The sequence below is a fragment of the Zingiber officinale genome, chromosome 4B (assembly GCF_018446385.1).
Source record: "Zingiber officinale cultivar Zhangliang chromosome 4B, Zo_v1.1, whole genome shotgun sequence".
In the NCBI taxonomy this organism is placed as follows: Eukaryota; Viridiplantae; Streptophyta; class Magnoliopsida; order Zingiberales; family Zingiberaceae; genus Zingiber; species Zingiber officinale.
In genome coordinates this window covers 51,839,397-51,851,662 of record NC_055993.1, presented here as the reverse complement: position 1 = coordinate 51,851,662, position 12,266 = coordinate 51,839,397, and the positions used below count along the sequence as shown (strand labels likewise).

General features: G+C 38.2%; 1 protein-coding gene across 10 annotated transcripts in view; it reads left to right on the top strand.

The window, feature by feature from the left end:
- The window catches only part of LOC121975062 (uncharacterized protein At2g37660, chloroplastic-like), a 51,623-nt gene that overhangs the window by 23,888 nt on the left and 15,469 nt on the right, over positions 1-12,266 (top strand). For 5 of the 10 annotated variants that reach the window (XM_042526424.1, XM_042526425.1, XM_042526427.1 and 2 more), the window contains one exon: positions 1,723-1,842. The exons of 3 other annotated variants lie outside the window; for them this stretch is intronic. In XM_042526424.1, coding sequence (XP_042382358.1) covers positions 1,723-1,842 — 120 coding nt within the window. Of the gene's footprint in view, positions 1-1,722; positions 1,857-12,266 lie in introns of all 10 variants that reach the window. 2 more of the 10 variants (XR_006110200.1, XR_006110201.1) reach the window with 1 other exon arrangement.

Sequence of the window (12,266 nt, the reverse complement as noted above, 5' to 3'; positions counted from 1 at the left end):
ATTTCGAAAATTGAATGATTCATTGAATTTCGAAATTCAATAAATTAATCTCCATTAATCCTCTTAGTGAATGAATTCACTTGAGTCTAACTCAAGTCTAATCCACTCGAGTCTAACTCAAGTCTAATTCAATCGAGTCTTACTCAATTGATCTCATGCAATTTCAAATATAATGAATCACCATTTCATTAATTCGTATCGACTCCTTGAGTCTAGTTTGAGTTGGACTCAATCCAATAATTAGATCTAATTGAGTCTAACTTAATAAGTCCAATTCGGATTAGACTTAATCCAATAATTCATCATATGAACCCATCTCTAAATTTACTTGTTCTTTGTGTGTGACCCAATAGGTTTTCGTAACGTTGGCAATGTATCCAAATCAACATTTAGATACATAAGCAATGAGTGATATCTAGCAAGGCATCATTGCTACCCAAGTGATGAGAAAGTCGAGATCCGACCTAACCTGTCCGTGACTATTATCTTGTATGATTTGGTCTTTCTATCCTTGATATCTAGATTGATCAATGAGTCATAGACCGTGTCATCCTCTTATCAACCTTTTGTGTTTCTTGACCTCTAAGTAGACACACTCAATCAAATAAGCTCAATATCTCATATAGACTCATTTGCTCATGGCCATGCTTTCTTGTATCCTACTAATCAAGGGATCCACAGATATCGCTTCCGTCATATGGAAGGGATAGATACCATCTACATCACTCACATCCCTCCGCATAATTCATTGCATACCCAGTGATCGTCTTTATTGTCCACCTGTTACAGGTGACTTTTGCCGATACCAAAGTACACAACTCCTTATATAGGGAAACGTAGTGACTTCAGGTCTAAGGACTATTTATACTAATAGGCACATGAGAATGTTTATGACACTTATATAACGATCCATGAAACATTCTCATGACGGGTCATTCAGTATATATTTTCTAATATATATTCATGTGTCAACCTGATATCTCATATCCATGATTTGTGAGATCAAGTCATCCGTTGACCTACATGCTAGTCTCAACGCGTTAATATTGTCCTTGTATATTAATGCTTGACTAGGAATAGCTAAGAGTAGTGTTCCATGTATATATCTACAATATCTCACTATCAATTCAACCAATTAATATGCTGTAGATAAGAATCTACTACCCAAGGACATTATTATACTTATTCAATCGGCACTGAACTGAAATAAACATAATAATCAACTTTGCCTTTTATTAATAATGAAATATGATACAAAATGAGTCATTTATAATCATCTCATAATTGGTACTACGGCTAATACTAACATAGAGCTTTGTTGAAGAGGAGGTGGATCATTGGAAATAGGATCAGATGCTGCACGTGTAGGATCGAACTTAACGCTAGAGGAGGGTGAATAACGTTATGAATTTTAAAAGGAGCATATAGTAAATAAATAATTGAATCAAGAATCAAAGTTTTCTGCCTTCCAACTTAGAGAGAGAAGCTCTCCCTTCTCTCTAGGTTTTTTTCCTTGAGACAAGGTGGTTGGAAGTTGGTTAGGAGACTTGTGAGTGCTCTTGTGTAGCATCCCACCTCTCACCAATGGTGAGGGATCACCTCTCTTTGAGGTGGAGTTGTTGGTTTTGGTTTGTGGTATTTGGTGACAAATATGTGGTTTTGGAGGAAGGTAGTTGGTCAGGATTTTAAAGACTGCAATACTACTGTTTTCTTTTTGAACAGGATTTCTGGCTGGGATATTTCGACGAGTTTCCAAGAGGCGGTGTTTTCTTCTTGCTAGAATCTACTCCGATGGTCGTCGGAGCATTGGGAGGAAGACGACGGCGGGTACAAAGGTGGAAGGTGCGCCTGATTTGGTAGGGGTTTAACAACAGGGCTAAATAAGGAAGTTTCTTTTACCGATTGGAATCTAATCCATCCAATGTCTTTAACATTTATTCCTTGCACTGAAATGGCAAGGAAATAGCTGGTTAACTCTGCAAATAAATCTCGAATCAATTAGCATCATCCAGTGGTCCCTAAAACACTGATGTGGAGCAAGAATTTTCGAATCTGGCTCAAGCTTATCCTGTGGTAATAATGGGGCAGCAGACGGATGTGGCGAATAAGGGGACAAGTCAGCCTTCACGTGGAAAAAGCCTTGATCCAAATCAGCAACCCCTTCCTCACAAAGGAGTCTCAACATCGAGAGAGAGGGGAGGAGGTCCGGAAGAAGAGGGGGTGCTAGAGAAGGTTGAACAGCAGGAAGAGGAAGAAGTTCGGGAGGAGGGTGGGGGAATTCCTAGCGAAGGAAGAATCCCATGGAAGGACATAGCCAACCTTTTCAAAGATAATCGAAAGGCGAGGTTAGCAATGCCACTGGAACAATACGAGGCAACTAAAAGGAGGTTATGTTTCGAATATGATGACATTGAAACAGTGGATGAGGTATTGGGCTTTTGTATTATGGAGGGCGCAATCCTAGCCAAGACGGAGTTGTGGCGATTGCCTCCTGATGGGGAGTTTCGTACAAATTTTTCATGCATAAGAGTGGATGGATTGTATATTGGTTGGATACGATGGAGGATTGGGACAAGGTGCTACTTGGAGGGCCGTATTTTGTGTATGAAATTCCAATCTTTTTGAAGCTTATGCCAAGTTTTCTCTTCAACGAAGATGAGCATTTCATCTAGGCATGGATTCAGATCCATGACCCGCCGTCGGACTGTTGGTTGTTGTGGGTGCTAAGCTTGATAGGCTCCGAGATTGGGAAACCACTTTACACGGATCAAATGACAAGGACAAGAGGCAGGTTGGAGTATGCACGCCTCATAGTGGAAATTTCCGTCATTGAGGAAAGAGTTGAGCGGGCCGATCACATTGCCCACTGAAGTTCAACTTAATCTAAAGGTTGTCTATGAGATGGTGCTAGATTTTTGGAAGAATGGGGCATCGCAAGGAGGCTTGTTACCAAAATCATAATCAAACTAGACGGGAGGTATTGGTGGATCAAAATTACAATCAAAATGAGAGGCAACACTCTCAATCTACAAGAGGGCATTGACGTTCGAGATATCTTCGCTGTGCTCAATAGGTGAGAGGAATGGCTTAGGATCCAAGGACAAGGGAGGGACCGGAGGATATAAACCGATTGGTGATTGTGGAGGCTCCAACCCCTATTGTGGTGGAGGCACCCCGGGCTCCGGATGAAGACACTCAAGGGGCTGCGAGAACTGAGACGTAGTGGACTCACTAAGAAAGGATATCACAACTATCCTCACGGGATGATGTGCAGGATGCTGAAGTGGAGGTTGTTCTGCACCCACCACAAGAAAGGGCACTGGTTACTACAACTACCAATGCCTCCACCTCATCGGAGAAGAGTGTCCATGATACGACGGTTTGAGCCTATCATAATACGGTGGTTTTCACGTATGGGACAAGCTAATAATTTTGATTTGTCTAACCACAGTTGCATTTTGCTCTTATGGGATATGTTATTCGTTATGGAGGAACAATTCGTTCATTGTCATATCATGGGTCGTAGCTTCCTTGCCACATTTATCTATAGTCGTAGCTTCCTTGCAACACCTCCTCAAGCACAAAGGGGAGTACAAGTAATGACGTTACTTGAGACAAAGCTTACAGAAGTTTGTCAGCTTGTCTTGAGCCTATCATGATACGTTGGTTTACACGTATGGGACAAGTAATTTCGGTTTGTCTAACTATGGTTGCATTTTGCTCTCATAGGATATGCAACGGGTTTCTTTGGATTTACTCGTTATGGAGGAGCAATTCGTTCATTGTCATATCATCGGTCGTAGCTTCCTTGCCACATTTAACTATGGTCTTCATTTTATAGTGGCTAGGAGGCCTTTATGGGCTACAATATTTCTGAGCCATCGCTTCTAATGGGTGATTTCAACTCTCTTTGATGGTCCAAGACAAGGAGGGAGGGCAATCGGTCACTAACTATGAACTCCATGACCTGGAGAGGTTTGTACATATGTGTGGTTTGGTGGATCTTTAATCAATTGGTTGTAGGTTGATTTGGACAAACGACACGGTATCTTGAAAGCTTGATCGTACCCAAGTCAACTCACATTAGCTATTAGGATTATGAGAGTTATACGGAGTTTATGGCACCCGGTTGTCTTTCGGATCACTCATGTGATAGTCTCCACACTAGCAAGGGAGAGGGGGCTGAATAGGCTTTTCAAATTCTTTAATATATGGACGTTGCATGGTGACTTTCAAGACTTGGTAGAGACTTCTTGGGAGGAACCGGTTTATGGAAATGTCTAATACAGGCTAAAGGCAAAGCTCACATGTTTGAAGTGCAAGCTACGATTTCTGGATAAAGAACACTTCCAACGTACTTCAGAGAAAGCAACAAGGGCAAAGAAAGAATTAGAAGCTCAATATGGGCTCTTAGCAGGGGTGAGTCTTCTAGTGAGTATGGAACATTAAGGAAAAAAGTTACGCTACTTGTGGAGGTGGAGAAGATTTTTTATCAACAAAGAGCTAAGAGTGTTTATGTCAAGAATAACGACAAGTGTACCAAGTTTTTTCATGATTTGCTGAAGCGCAACAAGAGGAATGCCATCATCACACTCACGAAATAGTTCGGAGAACAAATATCTAGTTTGGAGGAGGTTGTCAATGAGTTTGTGGTATATTTTCAAGGGTTGTTGGGCATTAGCGAATCTTGCATTCCGTTGGACAGTAGTTGCATGGAAGGGAGGAAGCTGTCCGAGGGTCAAATGAAGGAGCTAACCATATCGATGGCTGATGAGGAGATTTGCCTTACACTATTTGATATTAGTTAGGATAAAGCCCCTAATCCCTATGAGTTTAATGCCAAGTTCTTTACCTTTGCATGGGATACAGTAGGAGCAGAATTTTTGATTGCAGTTGTGAGGTTTTCCATCATGGGCGACTTCTCAAGCAATGAAATCACACCTTAATTGCGAATACCCAAATCTAATCTTTCACTACGAGTTTTGGACTTCCGCCCAATATCGTGTTGTACGATCTTTTACAAGGTTATCTCAAAGGTATTGGTGGGGAGGTTGGTAAATGTAATGGATGCTTTATTAGATCCAACGCAAGCGGTTTTTGTTCAAGACCGCTCTATTGGGGAGAACATTAATCTTGCACAGGAATTATTAAGGAAGTATGCCCGTAAACACATATCGCCAAGATGCATGATCAAGGTTGATTTGAAGAAGGTTTTTGATAGTGTTGATTGGGGTTTCCTTACGTTGACACTTGTTGGTTATGGTTTTCCCCAACATTTCCGAGCGTGGATTCATGAATGTATCACCATAGTCTCTTACTCTATAAGTATTAATGGTGGTATGCATGGGTTTTTCAGTGGGAGGCGAGGATTAAGGCAAGGAGATCTACTTTCACCCTTTCTTTACGCGTTATGCTCGGAGTTTTTTTCTAGAGAAATAAAGAAGACATCACGGTAGCCTAGTTTTCACTTTCATCCTATATGTGGAGATGTCCAAATTACACACCTAGCTTATGTCGATGATCTATTGATGTTTGTAAGGGCCAATACCTCTACTATCTCTATTTTGGCGGTGTTGAGGGATTTTGGTGACAAGGCGGGACTCTGGGCTAATCATCTACCCAAAAGGTCTTATACCAATGCAAATATCCTTCTCTTATAAATCTATGATCTTTCCCACGCAGGACTATGTTTGTAACCTTGTAACCCCAACAATCCCCCCTCAAACGAAGGACCACAGGTCCCCCTTAAGCGGAAAGTCTATCCTTTTGATGTCCGATTCTCGGCCCACCAGATCTTTCTACCCTTCGGTCCAACTGACCTACTAAGACTTCCTTATCTAACCGCAACTAAGAGTTCCTACCCCTCGGTCCAACCGACCTACTAGGACTTGCTTGTCTAGCCGTAACTAGGCTTCTTGCCTGGTGTCTGGTCCTTTTGATCCGGATATGGGAGCTCTCACTTCCTTTATTCGAAGTCAATATTTACATGGCTGGTGTGGATGATCAAGCTCAGAATCATATACTTCAAATCACCAGATGTTAGTAGGGTACTTTCCCGTTTAGATATCTTGGCATTCCCCTAGCCACGGAGAGGCTTTTCATAGTTAACTATAGTTCTTTACTTGATGCGGTGGTGAAGAAGGTTGTGACATGGCCTAAACAGATCTTATCTTATGCTGGCCAGTTGAAATTGATACGTTCTGTGCTTCAAGGTGTTGAATGCAAATGACTTTCTATTCTTCCAATGCCTTGTGGGGTGATTGATAAACTCTATGGTATGTGTCAATCTTTCATTTGGTCTACTAAGTACCCACCGATCTCTTGGGCAACAATATGTTTACCGAAGGAAGAAGGGGGATATGGTCTTTAGGATTTGTAAGCTTGGAACAACGCTCTATTATGTCGGACTCTTTGGAATGTTCAAAATAAGATGGATTCACTTTGGGTTCGATGGGTGCATCACCACTATCTTCAAGGTGTAGATTTTTGGCATTGACAAAGAAAGTCGTCAGATTCTCCTTTGATCATGCGCTTATTACAGATTCGGGATGATCTATTGCAAAGAATGGGGAGCCAAGGAGTGGCAAACATGAAGATGATAGAACAGTTTGTAGGAGAAATAAAAGGGGTGGTCAACACATATGAATTGTTTAGACCACGTGCCACCAAGGTTTATTGGGCGCCAATGGTTTGCAGGGCCGGTTTGCTGCCTAAGCACCGGTTCACCCTTTGGTTGATGGCTCACGGACGGTTGAGGACAACAAATAGAATGTCATATGTAACCGACAAATATGTTCTTGTGCTGACAGCAAGAGGAGTCCAATTCCCACTTATGTTTTCGGTGCACAGTTGTGAGGGAGCATTGGGGCAAGGTGTGGGGTTGGTTGGGCTTTTGCCATCAGTTTTTTCCAGTCCAATGATTATTCAAGGCATTCCGAAGGCTTTATTGAGGCAATGGACGACTTATAAAGGCTAGATATTCGGCGGTTTTTAGTATGGTTTTTCTGGTGTGGCAAACTCGCAACAAATGTAGTTTTGAGGGTGATGTTCCTTGTGTTGAGAGGTTGTTTTGCAAGGTTCAGATTCATGTTTTTCATTTCATTGATACCTAGAGTAGTAGTAGCGTCTTGATATTGTCTATCAGTTCGTAGCTATCTAGAGTTGTGATGGTATCTTTCATTTCATTTCATAAACGTTTAGAGTTGTAATGATTTTGTAATCCTTGAGATCTCTTTATCTATATTTACCTTCCCAAAAAAACGATAACAAAGATTACTTAGACTGATTCAATCAAGTAAGACAAGACAATAAACATGCAATATATTTAGTTAACAGTTTAAGCATACAAGTAGTTGATTAACCAAAACAAAAGTAGACACACACACAACAATAATAATAATATGATCCTTATTTTTAAATTTCTCTTAGGTGGAGAAACCTTATTATAAAAAAATTTAAAAATTAAGCTCAATAACAAAATAAGGCAATACAACAGAAATGAAAATGTACTCAAGGTGTTGTCAATCATAAATGAAGCATGTGTTGCAGCGTGTTGTAGCACATAAGGCAAAAGAACACTTAGAGCACAAGAACAAGAGTGAATTCTGTGTAGATGGATGATTTTCAAGCTCTGTTTTAAAACTCCTTATATATGACTCCTCCGTCCGCTTGTATCAATTTTGACGTGGCTACAACTTTTATCCGTTCGATAATGTTAACAAATCTCTCTGGTCAATTGGACATCCTTCGGTCGCTTGGATAGGGGTTAAATCTCATCTTGACCCGCCTCATTCGTATTGCTGATAACACTATCTCCCAGTCGCTTAGAAGCTACTCCGGTCGCCCATATTCTACGGTGGCTTGGACCCTCTGAAATCTCTTTGTCGAGAGTTATCATAAGTCAATCGCCCCAGGACTTCCTTCCGGTTGCTTGGAACTATCAAATATGCTTCCCCATGTAATGAGTAGGATATAGAATGTAAAGTTACTCACACTTATATTGAGTCTAAACATTCAACCTACTCATCTAAATTGAGTTGCCAAGCCACAACACCCAATTGCTTCCACTTGGACTTATTTGCCAAGCCTTCAACTCCCACTCCACCTAGACTTTATTCACCTAACGCCCAGCTAGGAATTTGCCAACCAAGCCTTAATCACTTGGACTTGATTCACCTAGCTTCTGACTAGAAATTTGTCGCTTGGTTTTCAACCAAGACTTAGCTCATGCCTAACTCCTAATAAGGACTTCAGATGTCTTGTTCCACTAGGACTTAGTCACAACTAAGACTTCAACACTTGTCAAGTAACTTGCACCTACAAACTTGACAGTTAGATCACAACTAACTTAATTTTAACTTTAGTTATATATCAAAATTCTAGATTAAATGTTGTGCACCCAATACCAATAATCTCTCCTTTTGATGCTATGAAAACTAAGTTAAAATTAGTAAAAAAATAATAAATTTTGAAGTTTATATTCAATGTATGAAAGAAATAAATAAAGTTAGCGCAATCATACATTTAATTAGATAAGGATATTAAATTGGGAAATAATAAATTGGAAAGTTAATAAAAATTGAGATAACACTTAATTTTTTTTTTCTTTTATCTCTCTGTCCCTTTTTTCATATATCAAAATCGGTTAAAATGCAAATAAGACAAATAATGAATTGATGCATTATATAGTCAAGTGCAAGAATAAAAGGAGATAATTTAATAGTAGATATATTCATGTCAGACAATAGTAAAATGCAAAATAGAATGACTAAAGTAAAAATAAATAAATGTAGTTTCAAAAATAATCTATGACAAATTGGTCTATCAGAAGACAGGGTGGCTCGTAAAAGCAGCACGTAACATATTCATGATTTTGTGAGACTACTTCTCTATAAGCTGAAACCCACGAGTGATATGTGTCTCGAGTCGAGTCATGCAATCCTTTAATGTCAAGGATGGTGAAGGCGTAGAAGATGCTGGTGGTGCTAGAGATGTGGGTAGCTATTCTATATCAATAGTGGGTTCAACATGAATCTCATCAACCTCAGGATGGGTCTGCATATTATCCTTCCAGACTAAGATATTTCCTGAGGGCGTTTCAATATCGAAGGATTTGAAGATAAGAGTTATGATGTGACAGTAGGGCATAAGAACTTGATTAATAATGATGGTTGCATGATGGATGATGGAGTTGAAGATGTGTAAGTGCGTATAAGAGAAGCTTGACTTTGAGCTTGTATGAGTTAGGACTTTATACAAAGCATAGTCTTTAGCTTGAAGTTAATCAGATCGAAAATTAATGGGTTAGATTTCAATTACCAACAAAGAAGTATGTGTAAATTAGATTTAATGTAATATGAGAGAAAGGACTAGGAAAATGTAGTCTTATAATCGGAAAACATTTGATTATAGAGGAAGACAAATCTCAAATCGGTCCTTGATTAGATCAGGTGTAAATGTAATGTCAATGTCCCAACTCGAGATGTATATGAAAGATCGTCGATTCTAATTAAGTTGTAGACTTTGAAGCGCAAATTGAGATTGATTATCTAGTCCTAGTAGATGAGTTTAGACAAACTAAAGTGGTCTATGATTTTGATAATGTCTGAACAATAATTCGAAAAGAATTGTCGACTCACAAATTTAGAAGGCATTAGGATATAGGTGGTTTGTTCATACCTAAGCCTAAGGCTCTTAGAAGGAAATCTAGAATTAGAAGGTGTTGAGGTGTTGGCTAGAGTAGATTGATGTCTAATTCTAGGCATGGTGATTAAGAGGAAGAACTTGTACTTGAAGTTGAACTCGAGGAATCAATAAATGGTCTTGAACAAGAAACGACCACGGAGCTTTTTAGGAAAAAGGTTTGGATGGAAACTCGTGGGCTACTTGAGGTTGGTTATATAAAGGGTATACGGTTGACCGTAGGGGTATACAGTTGACTGTATCTTAATTTTTATCGGAGTTGGTTAAGTCCGTTAGACCTATCTGGGTAACTGGATAGTTAAATATATTGTCTTTTTTAAAAAGTTATTTTTGTCTAAGTTTAATCAATCCCCAAGTCCAAACAAAAATATTTTGAATAGGTTTAATAGGAATTGAAAAGATAAAAAATCATGGAAAATGATATTTATGAAAACAAATAGATAAGTTTTTATCAAAATATTTTTTTTTTCAAAATCTTTTTCGAAATGTCTAAATTGATTTTGAGCTTGACTATCGATAGGATAGGAGCTTTCAATTGATTGATTAAGTTAGATAAGAGTCTCCAGCTTAATCTTATAAAAACTAAATTGTTAACATCTAACTTGATAAATTTAAAAGATTTTAGCCCCAATTCATTTTTATGTACTGATAGCATATGGAATTTAGAGCTTGTAACCCTAAGAATCTCACACCATTCTATATTTTTCAAGCACAAGTAAGTTATATTGTAGTGTGTTTTGTGAGTTGCTGGTTGCCTAGATTTGTATGAACATGCTGTCTACGGTAGAACCTAGGTTAAGTCTATTTATGCATGAATTGAGCAAGATATTTATGAAGATAGAATATTATAATTTTGAAATCATATTTGAAAATAATAAACATGTAAATATAAAATGATCGTAGTCTAACAGTTCAAAAATTAACCCTGCTAAGTTGGAGCTCTAACCGTTTTCAATTTAGCAATTGGATTAGCATAGGAAATATTAATCACATGAATGTGTTGTTTAGGTACCCTATAGCAGTTGTTTTTAATTTGATTAACTAAGCATGATTTTGGAACCAAGCAATCTTATTTCTAACATTTCTTTTGACTAAGGTAATGTAAGAAACATGATTTTGATTCGACTTAAACCAAGTCTAGTATTGTTGTAAGCAATTCGTCTGGCCCCAATCATCATATTTAAGTATTTAAACCAGATGTAAGCCTGATGAAGGTAGATTTTAACTCACTAACTTGATATTTCAAATCAAAATTCTCTTCCTCAAGATTTGCCCTGAGTTGAGGTTCCAACTCTATTAGCCTGAGTTAATGAGTTTAAGTTAGTCTTTTCCTTAAGGTCTTTGACCTCCTTAAGCAAAGTCTTAACTTTAGACTTGTATTTAGCTATAGTCTTAGTCAAATAAGCAGTAGCGTACAACTTTTTGGTAATTGAATTTGTTACCTTGTCAGCTAACACCTTTAAGTCGCTGACCTGATTTAAGTTTGATGCTGAGTTGTATTCTGACTCGGACTCTGAACTTAAATATTCTTTGATTGTCGTTAGTGTCAGAAGGTTGACTTGCTCTGAATCTGCTTCAGATTCTAATGATAACTCATTCAGGTTGCCTTTAGAGCCTTTTTTTAGGTTTTCCCTCCTTTTCTTCTAGTAAGGGTGGTTTTGAAGTGCCCTTTCTTTTTTGCATTCAAAGCATTGAACATTTGCTAGATCCTTCTTGGAAATATCCTTTTTCAAGAATTTCCAAGTTAATTTTTTCCGGTGGATCATCATTTTAACCAGGTGTGTGACTTTCGAAGAGAGATCGTCTATCAGATATTGATTCAGACTTGGATTCTAATTCAGTCTCTTCTTTGGGTTTAGATCTTAACTTAGATTTATCTAAAATCAAAGTTATATTTTTTTTTTTCTGATCAAGATTAGTCAATTCATGTAATTCAAAATCACAAAAGAATTCATCTAATTTAATAATATACAAGTCCTTAAATACTTTGTACGCATCAACCATTGATGCCTATAATGTGGTCCTTAGAAATGCCTTAAGTACATACCTGATCAAGTCACGGTTGTGTAGTAATGTTTTGAGCCTTGCTTTTATTGACAGTTGTCCAATTTTCAAAAGATAATTGTAGTGCCATCTTGATTTGTGGGCCGCTCAAGGTCTTCCATTTTTCTTTTCCAATAAGTGAAATTGCCGCCATTGAAGAAAGGCGGGTTGTGCCCTACAAAGACATTTCTCAAAGAAAATATTTGTTTAAGTTGTATTAAAGTCTAGGATAGGATATGAGTTTGGTTTAAGTTTGGTATGATTGTAATTAAGGTTTGGATTTGTGTTCAAGCTAGACTTAGATTATTAATCAATTTGTTTGTTCCTTTCTCATAGCACAAAGTTCGCCTCATGTTAGATTCAGGTTTTGCTTTGTGCTAATTGAGCAAGAGTTTTCAAAATTAACTTCGAGGTTGTGGCGAAACACAAAGGTCTTCTTAAGAATCAGAACAATCACTTCTTAAAACAAAGCCTTTTTAAGGAACTGGAGCTAAATCAAACTTAATACAATTCTTTGGTTT